General features: G+C 41.1%; 1 protein-coding gene across 1 annotated transcript in view; it reads left to right on the top strand.

The window, feature by feature from the left end:
* The window catches only part of AOAH (acyloxyacyl hydrolase), an 83,031-nt gene that overhangs the window by 29,260 nt on the left and 33,705 nt on the right, over positions 1-20,066 (top strand). Inside the window, 7 exon segments of the mRNA XM_027675680.1 lie at positions 5,259-5,329; positions 7,278-7,338; positions 7,833-7,903; positions 9,111-9,159; positions 9,571-9,619; positions 10,735-10,829; positions 19,321-19,412. Coding sequence (XP_027531481.1) covers positions 5,259-5,329; positions 7,278-7,338; positions 7,833-7,903; positions 9,111-9,159; positions 9,571-9,619; positions 10,735-10,829; positions 19,321-19,412 — 488 coding nt within the window.

The raw sequence follows: 20,066 nt of genomic DNA, 5'->3' as shown, positions 1-20,066 counted from the left end.
TCCAAGACAGGAATTTCCCACTCAGCCTTGTCCTGTGTTTTTCCTTCATTCCTTCAAACTTCTTGCAGTGTTTATTATTGCTCCTCTTTTTTTTCGTGCTTCTTCCTTGACCCTTATCATCCCTGCCTTCCCTTGTAGCAGTATGTAAGTGGGTGCCTTATGAAGTGAGCTACTGGCTTACAGCACAGAGAGTGCATTTTAGGGCTGTCTGAAACTCAAGCAATGGTCTGAATGCAAATTCTGCATATTTTTCCTTTATTTGTGAGGGACTGCCTTTGCCTTTAAACTTGAAAAGTAGGATTTGAAATCTTTCTACCTCCAACAGTTTTCAGATTTGTAGAAGATCTCTAAAGGGTAGCAGAGAAGGGAGGGGCAGTTTATATTCTGCTGGATTCACTTAGGTGAGTCAGCTCAGCCACAGAGTTTACTTCCAATTGTCTTCAGGTACTTAAAGCAGAGCAAATGTTTTAGCTGTTTGTGATGAAATTATTGGTACTGCTTCTTCCTGATTCCTTACTGGGATGCTACTCACAAAAGTGAAAATTGAGGTGCCTAATTAGCCTTTGGGCAATTGCCAAATTGCCAAGCCAGGGAAATAAACAAAGCACTGGAGAGACAGGTCGCACCTCCCACGGAACAGCAACCAGCAGGATCTTATTCATTTTCCTTCCTATTCAGTGCTGTGCTACTGATGGCCTGAGATTTCTGCTCAAATTACATTAAATTTCTAATCCCCTTTCCTTGGACCCCATGTTAACACCTGCAGCAAGATGCTCTGAGTCAAGCAGGTCCTCTCTGTTAGCCAGAGAGCAGCTACAGGCTTGGGAGAGCTGTCCCCCAGGACATAGGGCTCCTTTGCTCCCTCGCACATGTTTCTACCCTTGGCATATTGGGTTGCATCCTTGCATGGCCATGTTTGGCCTTTGTAGGCTCTCCTGGATAGGGTGGCACGGTTGGCATCAATCTTTGGGTGCAATAGGCTCTATTTTGCACTGCTATTTTGCCTCTACTGTCCCGTATCCTCAAAGCTGCTCAATGCCCCAATACCCCTCTCAATCTCCATCACAACACCCTTGGCCCTTTCCTGTTCCTAGCTTCCCATTTGCCAGCAGGAAGGACAAGTAGACTGTGTCCCATCTAGAAGCACCACAGTCATAGTTAGGTTTCTCCAGTCAATGTATTTCTAAACCTCCATAGCTGCACAATACAAGGTCAGCTCAAATCAAAATAAGTATCATGTGCTTGCTTGAGCCTCTCCTGAGGTTATTCCTAGTGTGCTCCCTGTAATGAGCCTGGATGAAACTTATTTTAAACCTGGAAAATTAAAAATAACATTTCTAGAAGCATTACTGTATCTCTCAATTTCCCATTCACACAGATTAAAGTTATTTTGAGATCCAGAAAAACAATATAGTGAGAAAGACAAAGAAGAATCTCTAGGAGAGAGCACAGTATGGATCCTGCTTGCATGAGCCATGTATCCCAGAGAAGCAGCATGTGATGAAATAGTAAGAAAATCACCTGCCCAGTCTGAAGGCTGCTGTATCATGGTCTGTTCACCTGCACATGCAGATACACATGGCAGTGAGAGCTGAGGAGCTCTCACTGCTTGGGAAGAGGATTACCTGGCTGAATGTGTGGGTGAGGATCCAGAAAAACCCCATCTGTGGTAGGACATCACTGCATCCACATCAGCAGAGAGAGAAAAAGATTCCCCTGGCCTCTTTTATGCTCTGGCTCATGCTAGACCAAAACATCAAATTATATCTGTTCATTCTTCCCATATCTGCTGTTTTGGTTGCTTTTGCCCCATTGCATGTTCGGGGAAAGCCTTCTGAAAAAGTTCTTGCAAGTTAGTTGTTCCCATCTTGGCTTGGCAGCTGTGTGTGACTGCATAAAAAAAGGCATGATTATGAATGTTGGTTATGAGAATGGGAGGTCTGTCTAGATCCTAGGATTTCGTATTTACTTGGAATTTCTGTGGATCATTGTGAGTTTGGGAAAAAGAAAAGATATTTGACTAATGTAGAGATGCAATGAAATTGGCTACAAACCCAAAAGATTCTAATAAATGTCTCCATTCATTAAAAGGAGTGAGCCATCTGCAAGTGATTGGCTTAAACCAAACACCAACAAGCATTAGGGGCTCATTGTTATTCTTTTTAGTAAAACCAATTAAAATAATTACAGAAATGCCATTAGGGAACATTAACAGGCAATGAATAAAATATTAGTGTTATCAATCACTGTGAGCACCTCTAGTGCTAACTTTTTTTACGGGTGGAGAAGATACTAAGGGGTATCTTTGAGCAATAGTGGTGAACGAATGGTGAATAGGGTTGTGGCTGTAGCATTTAGTGAGAGCAGGCACCATGCATACAACTCTGCCATGACTATGAGGTCCCTGCAAGTCACAGCCTGGCAGTGGGAGACCTGCAAGTCACAGCCTGGCAGGGGGAGAAGTGGGAAGCCAAAGGGAATTGTCGGGAAGAGGAGAGCATAGGCTAATTTCCCTGTATCCCACTCATGTTACACAGGGGCAAGTAATCCATCTTCTCTCAGAAACTCATACTGCAATCGTAGCTTGTCTCTGCTGGGAAGGATCTTATAGTACCTGCACATGCAAAGATTCTCTCTTTTTTTGAAACCTGTATTCCTTTATGCCTTTTAAGAGTAGCCCAAGACACCAACCTCCTGCACAACCCCAAGCAGAGCTAAAGCATTACCTTCAGACCTCACTGTCCCACCTGCTGTGGGGATGCATGGGCTGGGGAGCCAGAGGTTGTTGTGCTCCAAAGTACTGCTGTAGTAGCTCCTCAGCATCGCCCACACCAATTCCACATCACCAACACACGACCATTCCCACCAAAGTTAGGCGGTCTCTGGGACTGCAGGATAGTCTTCCTTTGAAACTAACGGAGATCCAGTCAGCAACAATTTTGAAATGATTAGCTGAGAAAAAGGCAGGAAAAATTTTATTCTACTTACAGCAAAGGGTAGGCTTTAAGTGCAGCCCGTGAACAGAATGAAATGAGATTTTATTTCTGTATTTATTTCTTGCAAGCCCTGTAGTTTGTCTTTCTGGTGCAGTTTTGGCTCCAGGTGCTTTAACTTCAAAGGCTTTGCATACTGTGACTTAGGCTGAAGTGAAAACCTGACAGCTCAGATCAAGACACTGCAAATCTTAGCCTGATGGAAAGCTTTAAGAGCCTCTAGTGCTTCTGTAGGCAGGATTAGTCCTGCATGAAGAAGGCGGGAGAAGTGGTTTCTTTCCTCTTTCCAGGAAGGTGTACATGGGTTTTCAAATCTCTTTGAGAAAAGCTGGCATCCTGCTTGTGCACCTCACGCTCTCTGCCTACCTGATCATACACATGTACGCGCACACGCAGAGCAAAAAGGAGGTCCGTGTCCCTGCCATGCTGCAGGACATAGCCCCAAGGCAGCCAGTAGCTTGAATACAGAGATGCAGTAGAATGGGGAAGAGCACATGGCAACTGAAGTCACAGCAGCAGGACAAAGTTGGTCTTTCAGCTCAAGAAAAGGCCCCACTCCCCGGCTGTTTTGGCTATTTCTCTCTACTTCTTCTGTGATGGTGTTCTGCTTTCTCCTTTCACTCTACCAACACCTCCTCACCCCCAAACCAGTGTGACTCAAGTTTTGTCATTTGGGTGTGTTGGGCAGAGATGAGGAGAATTAATTGGTGGGTTTCTTTTGGGTTTCTTGTCTCATCTCCCTGACTTTCCTCTTTTTTTTCTCCTTTGATTTCACTTTTGCATCCTTCAGAAAGTGCACTGTTACAGTTCCACCTCCACTGCAGATCTCTCCTCCTGCTCCTTTTCAGTGGTAACTGAAAAAAGTACCACTCTTTTTCATCTTCATCTTGCTGCCTGGTCATTTCAGCCGCCACTGCAAATGTTGACTACAGTCTTTGCACTAGGGGCTCTATCCCCTCTTCACTACCCCAGCCCTCCTCTCCACACTGAGATCCTGACTGTGGCACACTGCTGTGGCTGACCTCCTGCTCTGGGCAGTGTGATACCCTTATCTCCATCACCCCTTGTTACCTGTGCAAGCGAACACCTTTCCTGGAGCTGTAAGGCAGTGCCCTACACACTATGGTCTACTGGTTCCCTGCCCTGCAATGCTGCCTCAAGGTTCTCCTCTGTCACTCAGAGCTTTATACGCTGAGGTTACTGCCCCTCATGGTGAGTAATAACCTTTCATTGTCCTCTCCTGAGTTGTATCCCACCTTTATCTTCTGTTTTACGTTGGGTTTGGGTTGTAATATTTTTAGGGCGAGGACTATCTTACTCTTTTTCTCTGTGTATATAAAGTATGTAATACAAGGCAGTTGGTCCAAGGACAGAGCTTTTAAGTGCTATGTCAATATAAATAATTACCCTTCTTTGCTTCAAGTTATGATTATGCCCATCTGCTCATCTGCTCCATATTTACATGCTAAATGTAGCCTTAGTGAATACAGTTAATTAGGCTGTGCACCGACTAGCCCTCTGTATTTATAGACCACTTGAGCACCCTCAGTGTTTAAAGACCACCTGAAGTTACAGTGAAGCCACATGAGCAGTGTGTTTGTGGGATTCATTGCCAATGCAGCACAATATTTCCATTCATTAGGAAAGTCTCTTTCAGCTTCTTAAACTTCCTGGCTACCTGGAACATGAACTGGATTGGCCCCTGGTAATGGTCTACTAATGTGGAAAGAGTTTTTCCAGCAGCAGCTGTCTTTTACAGCTTCCAGGTCTGGACAAGATAAAATATAGTTACGAGATTTCCAAGTAAAATCTCATTAAAATTCAAAGGTATTCTCTGCACGTTCTGGATCGTCCTATTTCTCCTCTCTTTGGGGTTGTTGGCCTATCCACTCCTCCCTGAGCATGTAGAAACAAACCTCATGGCTCACAATGTTTCCGCACTGTGTCAGATACCATCATGTTTATCAAACATGAGAACAGTAATTTTTTTAAAGAATGAGAAAGTAAGTTTGGTACTTGAGAGGAGACAGTTTCACAGGAACTTTTTATTCCTTTTTAGTTTACAGGTCTTTGAAAGCAAGAGTAGTTGAATTGTCTAAATATTCTGGCATGTAGCATCCTTAATGGCATCACTGGAGTTTTTAGATGTCTCTAGGCAGAAAATACATGGTTTACCTCTGTAATTTACTGACACTGAATATCCCAAGGTACACCACCTCTGTGAACTAATGCACTCATCTTTTTTTTATTTTTCTTCCTCTCCAGAAAAGCTTCATGGGGTTCTCAAGTATTTGTACATTTCCTCTTCTGGCTAACCTGTGTGAGAAGATGAAATAGTACGTATAAAATTTCAGTCCTTAACCATAAACAGGTTATGGTACATTTGCTTCTTTCAAAAGTCGTCCTTAGTTAACAAAGCTTCCCACGCTTTACTTATGTTGGTTTCCTTCATAAAACCACTGACTAGGTAGTATAGAGGGAGGTTGCAGAGAGATCAGGCAAGTAAGTTTCCTCCTAGGGATCCCTGTGATTTTTTCAGTACTTAAAACATTTGCTTTTTTTCAGCATGTCCCAGAGGTCAAATATGTGACACACTCACAGATGTGACATTTCCAAGAGGGAACTAACTTTCTGTTGAGATTTCCTGAGCCCAAGAGACTTCTCCATTTCATTTGTTCACCCAGTTGTGGTGCCCACGGCTCAGCACAGGAAGGCCACCAGCACCCGTATAACTCTGTAAGGAACATGAATTTAATGTCAGTTGTGAAGTGTAGAAGAATCTCAAGACAAAAAAAACATTCATGGCAGTGCTGACTTTGAATCAGTTTCTGAGAAAGGCCAAGGACGTGAGCTGGGATATTACTCCTAAAGCATATTTGTAAATGTAGTCCAATGAGTTGGAGGAAGAGTCAAGAAAATCTACATCAGTATTATAAACTGTATATTTGACTGAGTCAACTGCCAAGACTAACTTGGCACCTATTCACCTAACTCAACTATTTCTGCTCATTTAATTGAAACTGCAAATATCAGGAGTTTATTGGGAATGGGTTGATTGACATGAAATATCTTGTAAGTGCCTTTGAAATGTTAGTCAGGACACATAAGCCGAGTTCGAACCCTGTGAGTTCAGACAGTGGAAGCAGCAATCAAATTGTATATCATATGTTGAATCAAATATGTTCAACTCTTCTGACCTCTCCCTCATGCGCTCTCTCTCACTCTCTTTGGTTTTTCACTTTCCTCTCTCTGTAGCTGCAAAAAAATATATTTGTCAATTGGACCTTTTTAGTGGTCTAGATTTGTGCCAGTTCCTTGCAACTGAACCTTACTGCAGAGAAGTAGCCCAAACAGTGCATCGGAATTACTGATTACAAACTCAATAAGGATGACAATCACATCCACAAGTGCATGTCAGCAGTCTCCTCTACATTTTTTCTTATCCTGATGCTTCTGCAGCTTGAGGAATCCACACCTATTTGTTCTCTCAGCCAGATTCAACATCTCTTACAAACTCAAAAGTTTGGAAAAACTCGGAAAGAAAACTTTCCAAGGAAAGATTAACTAGCATATCATTTTAAGAGTGCTGCCTGCTGGGCTAAATATGAAAGGCTGCTCAATATAGGTGAGCTAAGCAGCGTCCCATAGCCAAAGAGAAATGCCATGCTTGGGCAGCACCATGTGAAAGCGAGCACATGCCCAAGCTAAAAAGGAAGGGGCACAGGGCTGACACTATAATTTTAACACCAGTTTCAGGTGCTGCTAAAACCTATAGGATTTCTGGAAACAAAAGTCACAAAGAAAAAGAAAGAAATGTAATTTTCAAAGGTTGATGTAATTAGGCAGTTAGTTTCCATCAGCATGAGATCCATTCTGCAGATCTTTCCCAGGGAGAAGGGCCTCCATTAGCATTTTGAATCTGACAGGTTTGCAAGGCCTGCAAATGTTGAGTGTAGTATTTATTTCCAAAAAATTTATAGTCACTTTTACCACAGATTTGATGTCCTAGTTTGTTTTAGAGACTGCAGGTTTGACATTGCAGCCATACAGGATTCCATCAGCTTCACCTCCAGATTTCAGTCAGCAGGTATTGAAAGAAATTAGAATTTGTTCTTTTGGACAGGATCACTTTGCTGAAGTACAGCGCAGAGCTAAAACTGAATATGGAGCAGTGAATGACATGCCAGTTATTATCTATTCTGTATGCTTCATTGTGTTTTTTACTTTCTGAATAGGTTCCCTCCCATATGTTAACACTATGTTTTTTGTTTTTGTTTTTTACAGTGTTATAAGAAATAAACTGCCTTTTGAAGATTTTGATGGAGATAAATTTAGTACTTTTCCAGTAAGCAAAGCCTTTCCTTTGATACACTAATCCCTTGATAATGAGGATGTCTATGGGATTCCTCTTACTTTCTGCAAAGCCTTATCCATTCATGTGAAAATAGGTATAGGAATAAAGTGAATGGATGGTTTTTTATCATAAAATGTGGGGATTTTTCTTGGATGAAAAAGCAATCATTCATTTATGCCACCTGGGGAGATGCATGAATAAAGCTGTGCTCCCTGCAGAAGCAAATTGCTCTGCTGCTGAGTGGATTGTTTACTGAATTAATAAGAGGTGAAGCAAAGTCATATTAAAAAAAAAAAAGCCAACTTGTCTTATTTCTGCACCAAAGCATGCAAGGTGTTAAAGCTTAGCAAAGGGACTCTGGAATACAACCTGTTTACTGGGTTTTATTCTTCCACCTTTAGTTAGATTCTCATTTTAGATACTTTAAATTAAAAGTGCAAGAGTAATAGTGACTGTCCTATCTGTGTGCTTCTCCTGGCCTTCAGACATTGAGGGGCTATCACTGGAGAGGCAGAGACTGCAATGACAAAAACATCACCGTGTACCCTGGCAGACGGTAAAGCTTTTAATTATTTTAAAGGCTTCCTAGTGATTGTGGCTTCTTGAAGAATGAGCTCAAGATTTTATTTTGGCCATATTCTAAGATAGCGCATCACTGCTTGTTGCTTGATTTCAGTGTGATAGAGACAGGAGGGGATGATCAAGATTAGGGGTGGGGTGCGTTTGCAGAGGTGATGCACAGGTTTCTTTCCTTTCTCTGAAGTGTCTGCAGCCAAAATTGGTTCAGACACACCAAATGTGGAGGGAGGAGGGAAACCATGCTGCTGAGGCTTACAAACCTTATTCCACTTGAGCTAATGCAGGCTGTGCCTATTTTAGGGAGCAGCAGGGTGGGAGTGCAGAACAGTAGTGCTCGTGGCTGGCTGCTGACCTCCAGCATCCAATCCTAATGGTTTGTGGAAATGTAGGGCTAAATGTACCCTTCTAAGTGAATACCTTCTGGGTGCATACCTCCCAGCTGCCTGAGCATGGACTTTCATGCAGACCTGGAACAGAGAGCACAGCCAGTCCTGTTGGTCTGGCCTTGCCTCTGTTGCTTTTGCTATTTTACCTTTTCAAAAACACAGCTCTCCTCTACCATGGTTTTGCTAAGAAGTTGTTAACCAGGACTGGTTTTAAAGTGTAGATATTAACCAGTTTGTGACTAGATAAACTGAGATTAAGGGTATGGCCTTGGAAGAATCATGTGCCATCGTCCTGGGCAGCAGACCTGCATCAGCAGAAATGGGCTTACAGAGTCCTGGATAGATGGATATTCAGAGACTGAACAGATAGAGTTTTCCTGCAAGAGAGGCCTGCGCTAATCATACTGTTTTATGGGCCAGAGAAAATCCTCATTACCATGCACTGAATTTGGAGTGAGGGGCTTGGTGGATTTCAGTGAACACTTACAAGGGCAGGGAGAAGGGTCTGTCTTTTCCAAGAATCACCTCCACTAACTTCAGCTAAGTGCATATACAGACTGAAAGGATAAGTTTCATTCAGCAACGTCCAGGATTAACTTTAAATTAATATTGCATTTTGCTGGGAAAAATTCCTCTTCTGGATTCAAAGGAGGAAAACCCCCACCCTTCCATGCAGAAACGAATTTCTATCTGCTTTTTATTCTTAGCGAAAAATGACACTAAAGATCCAATTTCCTCAAAAGCCCCTTTTGCTTTATTTTCTGTAATACTGTTTATCCCTTTGTAACTCTGTTTTAGTCCTGATAACTGGGATGTGAAAAGTGACTCTAACTGCAATGGCATATGGGTAAGTAAATGAAATTACACCTTCTTGATTGCTGCCTCTCTTTTTTCCTCCTTTTGAAATAGCCTGCAAATGTTTCTTTTTTATTTATTTTGGTTTATTAACTGATTTGGATTATTCTTATTTTTTTGCTGCCTTTGATATTCCAAATAATAGAACCATTTATTAAAAACTAAGCAATTAAGAGAAGCAGTTGTGAGTGAAGTTAGTTTATTGATGCTTATGATTATATAAATGATGGTTATTATAATTAATTTAAATGTACATATTAAAATAATATAATGGAAAGCATCATTATTATGACACAGTGCTTCCTACAGGCAAACATTCAAGAAGAACTAAATTCTCGGTCTCTGATTTACACTGCCACTCTTCAGGTGCTAGATAGCTACTATCATCTCTCCCCTCCAACAGGGTGTGGATCCAAAAGATGGAATTCCCTATGAGGAGAAATTTTGCAAAGGTAAATCTTCAGAGTTAATACAAGAAACAATGTCATTGACAATGCAGGGGAAAGGCATTTTAATGAGCTTTACAACATCATGAGAAAGGCAAAATGGCAAAATTGTTGGGTTTTTTTAATCCTGAGGGTGAGCAAAGAGGAAATGTGAAAAACACCAGCTGCTAGTAATCTCCTGTTAAAAGTCAGTTCAGTTAAAAGTTGAACACATAGATCAGGGACGGCAGCAAACAGAGATATCACCTCTGCATCTTCTGTGGAGCCTGAAGCCTAACCCAGAGGGTTGGCCTGGGGATTCAGGGGAGCAGTTTAACATCAGCATTTGTCCAGTTTGACTCATTGCCATAAATACATGCTGATCCTTTTCTGGAGAAGGACTTACAGAGGTGATGACATCAGCTGATCTCCCAAAGAGGGAAAGTGATGGCATCAGCTGATCTCCCTAACTGCAAGGTGGGTGGGTGCCTGTGTACATATCACACAAATAACAACCTCACAAAACAGCCCTGACTGCAGTTGCCACGCACCTCACCTTATATTTAAATCAGGGAATGAACCATTGCCTGGCAAGACTTCTCAATATTTTTAGATGAAAGGCAATCTACAAATGCTAAGTAACATTAATTATAAACCAGACAGGATGTTCTAGCAGAAATACTCATATGAGTAGCACATCCACCACCCAGTTCTGTTATAAGGAGCTTTGAGCAATTTTCTGAGTAATCCGATTTCCCTAAATGTTTAAATACTTTTTAATGCATATTCTATGGATAGTAAAAATAAACACTGGCTGCACAGCAGAACCTCTGCTGAAATAACACACAATTTGAATATAACTAGGATTTTTTCTGATTAGCAAGACTTCTTCCTGTTTTTCATGCCCAGTTCCCAGTTGTTTCTCTAGGGTTGATGGCAAATGCCTGCTAGACATTTTTTGTTGCAGATGGAGTGAAAATCCTCTTTCAGGGTCTGAACGTTTAAGCCTCATGAAGAGTGGTATAGTCAGTCACCCTGTGACTCCCTCAGCTGCCACGGCTGTTCTTCTTTGTGCATTGCTCTCCATGCTCGTTTTCAGTTTGCTCTTTCTGCTCACGTGACTAATAAAATGCATTAATTAGGTGCAGACTCACAAGGGGTCGTGCTGTTGGGAGACTCGGCCGGCGCTCACTTCCACATCCCTCCCGAGTGGATGACTGTCACGCAGATGTCAGCGGTGAGGAATCACCTTCATGTTACCAAAAACACTGTGCCACTGGTTGCCATTTGCTTTGTCCCCTGTGCTGCAGGTTGCCAATGGGAAACAACTGCAAAATGCTTCATTGCAATGGAATTTATAATTATGGGTTCACGTGTATCAGTCCCCTCCTGCATCTGCTCTTATGAAGATAAAAAACCAGCCCTGTGCTGCTGCCGGTCCTCCGACATCTGTGCAATTGGGTCAGGGAAGAGTTTGGCTGCAGTGGCCCGGTGCTGTGCCAGAAACACAAACCAGGACATCTGGCTTTCCACGCACGTGCCTGCGGCTCAAGGAGACCTGTACTGTCTGTGGGATCAGTCCTGCCATTAGCAGGCTTTTTGGTATGGCTCCTTGCTGTGCGAGCGTTGCAGAAGTGACCCTGCTGACAGTCTGGGAACTTCTGGTTTAGGCATCTGGCTGTGAAATGACATGCCCTAGGTTGTTTTCCCTCATCTGTGGCATATATGAAATAGGTCTGTTAACTCCAGCGTTCAGGCTTTGAGGCTTGTTGAACAAATACATCCGCAGGTATTTGAGGGTCATCCAAGGATTTATAATAGACTTGTCCTTAAGGGAAGAGTTTCTGTGACCGTAAAAGATCACGGCCACACTGATGTCCATCTTTGGGTGGTATCCCAGCATTTCCCATTTTCAAACAACATCAAAATGCAGCTGACTGTGAATTATGCTGAGCCTGGGCTGTTGCAGTTCACTGACATGTAAAGAAATAATTGAGAGGAAAAGATCATTTCAGCAAACTGCAATTGTGAGGTGGAGATAAATGTGCAGGTATGCTCCTGACCTTCATTATTGTTTCCTATCCTGAAATGTTGTCACTCTCTAGTCAGGGAGGACTGTTCCTTGTCCTTCTCTGCACAAATGTCTGCTGCACAGGGGTGATCAGATAGATCATCATTGCCCACCTTTCCTGGTGAAAACCACTGGCCTCTGTAGAAGGATATGGACATTTTCTGGAGAACAATTCTTATTCTGAAGTGTTGGTAGTTACAGTGCTGTGGGAGGTCTGAGAGTTTCATGTATTTTTTCACTTTTGATCTCAGAGCTGATTTAAATGTTGCAGATTAACAGTTGTTTTTCTCTGTTAAATGCTTATAAGTAACTATTAGATGAATGACACTGATGACAGAGCTGATGAGGAACATAATAAATTAGAACTAATGATAATTGAGATTATCTCGTCTAATGAAGATGGTAATAATACTGATGGTGATGATGATTCTGGCAGTAATGCTGGTAGTATAGCCATGTAGGCAAGAAGAGTTTTAGATTATGTACGCATTATATTATCACTCTAATGAAGATTTAGAAAGCATTTCTCTTGCTTGAAGCTTGCTGGTCCACTAGCTGAATGCTGAGGTAGAAGCTTCAAGGCTGGGAGCTGGAGTGCAGATTACAAAGTGAGTTTTGGTGGCTCCTTGTTACTGTCTGATGGGTGTAGAACAACTTACGTGGGAAGAGAACTGGTGCTCTCTGTGTAAGGCTCAACAAATATACACTTCCAGTGATCAACTCCATCTGGCCAGAGTGTGGGAAAAGTTGAGGACTGGTTGGAAAAGAAGTGGGTTACTTTCCTTTGCAGAAAGGGTGCCTCCAGGTTAGAGTTGGTGCCCTGCACTGGGGCAGGGAGGGCTAAGAGAGATGTGTTCCCTCACTGGCCTTTTGTAGTCACTCCACTGACAGCATATAAAATAAAAGGAGTTAATACATCACTGGAATTGGAGAAGGTAAATACAGTGTATGAGTAGAGTAAAAAAAAGAAGCCTGGATTTCACTTGGAGATCCAGTGCCGGCTTGAGCCAGTCCCAGATATCTCTTGTGGTGTATGTTCTGAGTCCAGTAAGAAAGGGATGCATTAAAATACCACTTACTGGAGCTAGCAGAGGAAGGTAAAGGAGAATAGTATAGATATTCTTGTGTACCTTCAGACGCAGGGTACCCTGAGCTGGGCAGTGTGAGACAGACCTCTGACATGGGTATGGCACAGTATATTGGTAACATAAAGGAACTTGGGAAAATCAGTTACAGCTACGCAGGGCAAAGCAAGGCTGAGCTAATCATCTTTCAGGAGATGCAGCCCTCCTACAGCCAGCTGAGCTCTACAGCAGTGCACTGCGCAGCCACCATGGTGTGTGTGGTACATGGGGTTTGGGGTAGGAAAGAGCAGGTTCTTTTCTAGGACTATTTGCAAGCTTTCCTACCAACCTGGAAAAAATACAGCAGTTAAATATTAATGTAGAGATATAGAGAGCCCAATCATATTAAAAAACTATTACCTGTGATTAAACTCTAGCAAAATTAAAATGCTATTTAATTTGGAACGCACTTTGGATAAGAAAGTTGACACCTGAGCACAAAAGTGCTAGCAAAAACATTTCTGAGCTAATTCAGACTTTATCACTGCCTCTTCCTCTTGCTTGTCATCTCTGTCTTGCTCTCTCTGTGTAGAATGTCAATAGCAGCAATTCAACTACCTTGGGGTTGTGAAGGTGCAATACTGTTGTCTCTTCATGTGTTGTATTAAATGCCACTGGCAAATATAGGTTTAATTAGCAAATTAACTGGATTCAATGCTTTTTCAGTGCAAGACTTTCCTCAAGGAGATTTTCTAAGCACATCTAGGGATGTGTTTGTGACCAGAGACAATGCAGAGAGTCTATGTACTAATCTCACAGAAAATGTCTTTAACCTGAGACCACAGAAAGAATATGAAGTTAGGGCTTGGGGAAGAAAGGAAAAGGCATCAGCTTTGTGTACCTGTTGTTCCCCTGTACTGTCAAACTCAAGACATTTGCTTTGATTCTGTCCAAATTTCTTTGATAAGACACATAAAAATATTAGTTTACCAAATGGTTTTATCTACAGCCAATATTAGAGTCAGTTCAAAGCTTTAATTTCCATTTCAGTAGAATCTCAAACCTCTTAATGGAATTCCAAACAAGGCTTCCTCACCCCTGCCCTGTACATGTTTTTTTATCATGTGTACAGGGAAAAGGTTGTGTGCCTGTTAACTCAGAACTATTAAGTGTACTATTTTATTACTTCAATGTTTTTCTATATTTTTACATATCCATTTTATATGCTTCATACATTTCACATATTTCTTATTTATATTTATCCTTTTATGTGTTGACATATACAAGTGTTTAAGTATACAAGCATAGAGTGAAATTTACACTTGGTAACAATGCTGTGGGCCCATCTGTTAATCAGCACCACATCAGTGGTGGCTGTGAATTCCAGTTTTAAAGCTAATTACGTGCAGAAATAATTTTTCAGGAGAGATGCTGAAAATTTCATTAAGAGACTGCAAAATGCTGGTTTTCCCTGATTATGCTGCACATATTCTACTGTGCAAAGGACTAGTTTTGATGAGTAAGGGAAGAAAGAGAATGTGAATGAGAAATTTCCTCACTGAAGCAGGCTCAGGATGCTGTTTGGGTAGCTGGATGATTAACACAGGGGTGATGAGATGAGCATTTGGGCTGAACAACTTTGGAATTCATATGCCCACAACACTGAATTGAAGAGCATTGTTGGGAAGATGTTGTATACTTGATTGTGGATTTCCTGGTCTAATTAGGAATTTACTGCCCTCCTAGCAATGGGATAATAACCCCCTGTGTAATCCAGTGCAGAGGGACATGCTTCAGTTATATGCCCCATGTCATGGAATGCATCAAGTTGCATCATTTACTTTTCCCATATCAAGTCCTCTAGTGCCTTCCTGGTCTTTCTGTTTTCTTTCATCTGACCAAATGTGGAGATCTGAATCATGCTCCTGCATCCACCAAGGAGACTGGTTTGAGGGGGAAAACTTGCAAGCACCTGGGCACCAGCCTGCCCACAGTGACACAGCCATAGGTACCCATTTTGTCTGTCACCAAGCTTGAGCATGTATTATCTCAGAGTGGGGAACTGTGTTTTCCAGTGATAATTCCAAAGCCTTTACCTAGGAGCCAGGCACATATACGGTTATCATACCTCTCAGAGGGTGTTGTTCTCACAAAGAGCATATGGAGGCATTACTTGGTGTGGAAAATATCCATTATAAGGTGGACCCATCTTTGAAAGCTGTTGCTCAGGCATGTTATTTCTCCAGTTAAAACAAACAAACAAACAAAACCAACAAAAATATTCCCTCACTCTTCTCTGTGTAGCACTAGGGGAAGTCACAGGTACCTTACAGGAAGAGAATTATACAACTGTAAGAAGGGGATGAGTCAACTTTATTTTGGCTTTCTGCTTGTCAATAGCTTCTGGGTTTGCCAGACTTTTCTTTTAAAAGGTTCAATAAGAATTGAGCTGAATGTTCATTCCTCTGACCTGAAAATTTGTACACTAAAAATGAAGTGTAATGCAGTAGGTGTGCACTTTATAAGGTTTAGTAAAGTAGAAGAAATATTGGTGAGGATTTTTGGAGGTGGATAGTTTTTGTGGAAAGCTAATATTGAAAACACTGGTATGTCTAGCAATGGATATTGTGCTCCTGCTGCTCTGTCCATCTGCTTGCAATTGACTTCCAAATAGCTACTAAATGCAGCATTTTTCTGTTATAGATTTGGAATAGAAACAACTTTTATTTCTCATTTTAGAGACAATTTTATTTTGAGATAAAAGCACTATATATTTATAAATGTGCTGGAAATAATACCCTTTCTAGAAAGGAATTTTAAAACTGTTGGATCTCTATTTCATGCTGAATAAAGAGAAAAATAAATCCTGCATTTATCTGTAGTCCAGTGAATATCTATTTGCCCAAAAACTCAAAGGGTTATCAGGTTTCATTAAAGTAACTGTTTCATAGTATTTATTTCCTATTAGCATGATGCCTTAAGCCCCCTAATGTTTTTTATTTTTCTAATTTTGTAAGCCTTATAAGTTTTATAGGTAATAGAAGTAGATTTTAGAAACAAACCCCTTTCTCCCTCTTCCCCGTAGTACCCCTTAGTTTATACATTCCTTAATCCTCTCATCCCATTCCATACTCCCCATATCAACCCTATTCCCATATCCAGTAGAAAATGTTTAGTCTCTTAGTCAAAGCAAGCCTGTCTTGTTTGGAGAACGCTTATATCTTGGCCTAAACCGCAGGACAGAGTCAAGGAACTGGGTGACTCTGCTCTCTGTACCCCGAAGATGATGAAGAATGATGAAGATGGGGTCCCAAAAAGCCCCCCGACCCAATTCCAGGAGGCGGGCCAGGGGGTGGACCAGGCCAAAAGTTATAGGGTGGACACACTTGGGATTGGCCAGATATTGTTATAAATGTAACATCTCGGGCACAGCCCAGGGCACGCGCGTCGTGTAACATCTATTGCCTTGGCTAATTAAACCCTTTCTTAGCTCACCCCAACTAACGGCTCCTAGATTTTTTTTTCCTTAGCACCAGCTGAGCGGGCATCAGCAGAATTCATAATTTCTTTAAATGTGGATTCAGAATGTCCTGAACCCTTATCCTACTGACTTTTTTCTTTTTTTTTTTTGCACCACTAGAAAAAACAGGAGTTTGATCTGTGAAATTCTTATTAAAACATTCTCTAGCTTCCCTTTAAATCCACTGAAATGCAGGCAAGTTTCTCCCAGCTAGTACTGTGATGACTAAGGTGCCGTATTTTGCAGGAAATAAGGTTATAGTTTTGCTAATTTCAAACCTCTGCCCCTTGCAGCTTTACAGAATAGAAATGCTATTCATGCTTTTAAAAAAGATGTATTGTGCTTTTCTCAAGGGCTTTAAGGTTTGCTTATTTGTATATTTAGAATAAGAAAGTTGTCTGTGATACTTAACACTATCACAAGGACTTGAACAACATTAAGGGATGTTTCAAAGATTTCAGGATTTCCAGGACTGATATTTCTACAGGCTTGTATAAGGGTGAAGTTTCTAGTGCCCTTTTGTGCTCTGATTTTGAAAATCTCTTGCCATAGCAACCCTGAACCTTCTTCTGTTTAAGCACAGTTTGGCATTCGTGCATTTAGCATCAGCCATGGCTTTGTCTGCCCCGTATTTCAAGGCAGGACACATCTAGGAGATGAGAATATTCATTGAAATGAGACCCATCTAGAGCATTCAAGGCTAAAATATGGCATTTGAAGCTAGGCTGGAATAACTTTCTACTGATTCTCTGCTAAAATCTGATACGTAGGCTGAAGTAGGTTTCTCAGCCAGAATAGTCTAGAGAATGATATTTAGACAAGTCTGTGCTCAAAAGAGTTTTATGCTAAAGGTCAACATAGTTTAACCTCCAGAGTAGGACACATTTGCATCTGAGACTAAGAGAAACACAGTCTGTTAGACTGTGCTTTCCAAACTATGTCGCTGCAGAGTTTAAGGTCTAGCATTCTTCTGAAATTTCCATTAACTACTCATTTCCACCCTTTGGAACTGAAATATCTTCAAAAGTCTGGCCTTAAGTGCTTTGTTGGAAAAGTGTCAATGCTAAATGTATATACAGTTTTCAAATGCAACTATAATTTTGAGCTCAAATGTTCCTTTCCAAACCAATTTGCAACTCAATTAGGTTCTGGCTAATTCATATTTGAACCAAGTTTGCAGGGGAAAAAAAAGCCAAACAGTTAAAAGTTATTACGAATTGTCCAATGAAGATATTGTTTTAGAGTGCCAACAGGAAATAATGAGAGAATTTGTCATAGAAGGATTTGTTTTAAAAATATTTAGTAATTTTTACCTCTTTTTATATTATATGCTGATATAATATATCTCTCATATGCTCTGACTTATAAGAGATCATATCTGCAGGGGTTTTTCTGTGCTAAGTGACTATTTCTGTCATCTTTAATGCAAAACTATGAGGAGGGAAATATTGCAAACGGCTAAGCCATACTGTATCCCTCCACTTCTGCTCATAGCTGTGCCCGTGGATTAAGTGGTTGTTTGCACACAAAACTAACAGATTTGAAGAAGGCAGATATGAAGGTTCCCTCCACCCCTAAAAAAACTAATAATTTTTATATATATGTATATACGGGTACACCCAAGGACACATATATATGTAAGGAGAGAGAAAGAGAGAACAAACTGAAAGATAATTAAGACATGCCCATTTTCACCTTTGTAACTAATGCAGATATACTGTAAGTAGGTCAAATCTGCTGTTACATGCTTTAAACTGGCATCTGCTGTGCATTAGACTGCTCAGAGCTTGGCTTCAGGATTTCTTCCCCCACAACCCCCCTTTATTCGCCTTTCTTCCTCTTTCCCTGCATCTCCCTCCATCCTCTTACATTCAAAATCCACAGATATATACTCAACCCAAGTATAGCTCCCATTCACCTAAATGATAATTTTCTAGGAATGACAACTTGGTGGGGACCACAAGATTTGCTCTTCTGTGGCTGCTCAGTTACATCTGACCCTCCTGGATAAAGAATTACCCACCTGCTTGTTGTTTATAGCAGTGAGGTCTTAAGGAAACCCCACAGTTACTTGAAGAGAAAAAGAAGCTAATAAATTATATGGATTAAACTAGCCTGTAAGTTCTCTGGTATTATGTTTTGACCTTCTTTTGGTTATTAGCTTTTTCATCAGCAGTTTTTCTTGTGTGAGCACACTGGATTTATACTTTTGTCTTTGCAAGTGTACCCCAGACTAGCAGATGCTGGAAATTTAGTCCATGTTCTCGTCCTTCTGAGGTGGCACAATTTATCAAGGCTGTTTTTCTAACCTTTCATGATTTTTGGGACATTCAGAAATCACAGTGGAAAGGAACAGGGTGCTGTGTTTTGAATGTGCAACATGGCTTGCATCTGTAGAGAGCCTTTCACAGAGACAGTCACTTTAAAAATGTTAGGGACTAATATCAGCAAAAGCAGAGGAGGGTAAAGGATGTATGTATCTCCCAGGAAGGTTATGTCACATGATGTGTTTTTCTCCCTGGTCCCTGCCATGCTCAGGAGCATTTCTGAATCTGTTGCTTTAGTGCCATCTCTAAAATTTGCAGTGAGGACCAGGCAGAGGTTTTTAGGGGATCGGATGCTCGCAGCTCATTCTGCTGGAGAGAACAGGAGAGCTTTGAGTGAATTTGACATTATACTTCTGCCATATGCTCTGGGGACATCACACTGTCATCTCTTCCTGTGCCCAAGGTTGACCCACCTTTGAACAGGATGGATGCTGAAGCAAACAACTGCTGCCTTGGTGATCTGCACCTGCAGTACGTATTGGGAGGAGTTTTGGACTTCTCCAGAATTAAAGGGTGCCAGAAGTTGCAATTCAGATATCTCTTCTGCTTTTCCTTCCTTCATCTCTTGATATGTCTGCCTTACAAGAGTCAACTTTTTAAGTATATGTATACTTAATTACCACTACTGGCTGTATTTACAATTGCAGCTGTCTGGCTAATGCTCCGGCTAAGAAATGTTCAAATTTGCTAAAAGGATTTTTGTCTGTGAGGACGAAACTGTGTTGATTTAAGAATTTCTCTTTCAGAAATCATTTGCTAATCTTCCAATGGCTTTCAGTGACGAGCTTGATTGGCCCCAGTTCTCAGAGATCACTGGATTTCTGAATTCCACCATCGGGTAAGACAACCAGCAGGGAGGGTGGCCAAGTCACAGCAAGTCTCAAGGTCAATCAAAGCACAGCAAGGAAAAAAAACCCCACAAGACAGTGCTTTAAAGGAAAGATAAAAAATCCATTCAGATCTGCTTCTGCTCTTTCTAAAATCAAGATTGACGCTGGATTTGGGGTTTTTAAAAAATATTTTAAGTATATAACCAGGTCTTCCTGAAATTCGAGGTAGGTTTTAGAACTGGTCAAATTGAAATTTAGAAGGAGAAAATTTTGTTCTTTACAAAATTCTGGGGAAGAGAGAAGGGGAGCATTGCTGAAACTAATAAAAATCAGCATTTCCTTTTTCTTTTTTTAATCTTTCCCTCTTCCTCAGGTTTCCTTTCTGCTGCTGAAACAGTGGAATAAATGGTAACCCCTTAGGGGGAAATCTTTCTCTCCTCCCCCCATCCTTTGTTTTTTAACACATTTAGAGGGAAATAGCAAAAGAAGAATTTGGAAGAGTCTGTGACCTAATTTGCTGTGTTAGCTTGGCTCATGTGGATGGGGAAGGATGTAGGAATAGACGGGAAAAAAAAGAAGTCTCTGCCAAAAAGGAAGGAAAATAAAGTCCAAACAACACTTGAAATGCCTGCAGTTTTAACTGTTAAATTTAAAAAAAAAAT

The sequence above is a fragment of the Neopelma chrysocephalum genome, unplaced genomic scaffold, assembly GCF_003984885.1.
Source record: "Neopelma chrysocephalum unplaced genomic scaffold, ASM398488v2 Primary Assembly neopelma1_26, whole genome shotgun sequence".
Lineage (NCBI taxonomy): Eukaryota > Metazoa > Chordata > Aves > Passeriformes > Pipridae > Neopelma > Neopelma chrysocephalum.
This window is presented reverse-complemented; position numbering and strand designations above follow the sequence as displayed.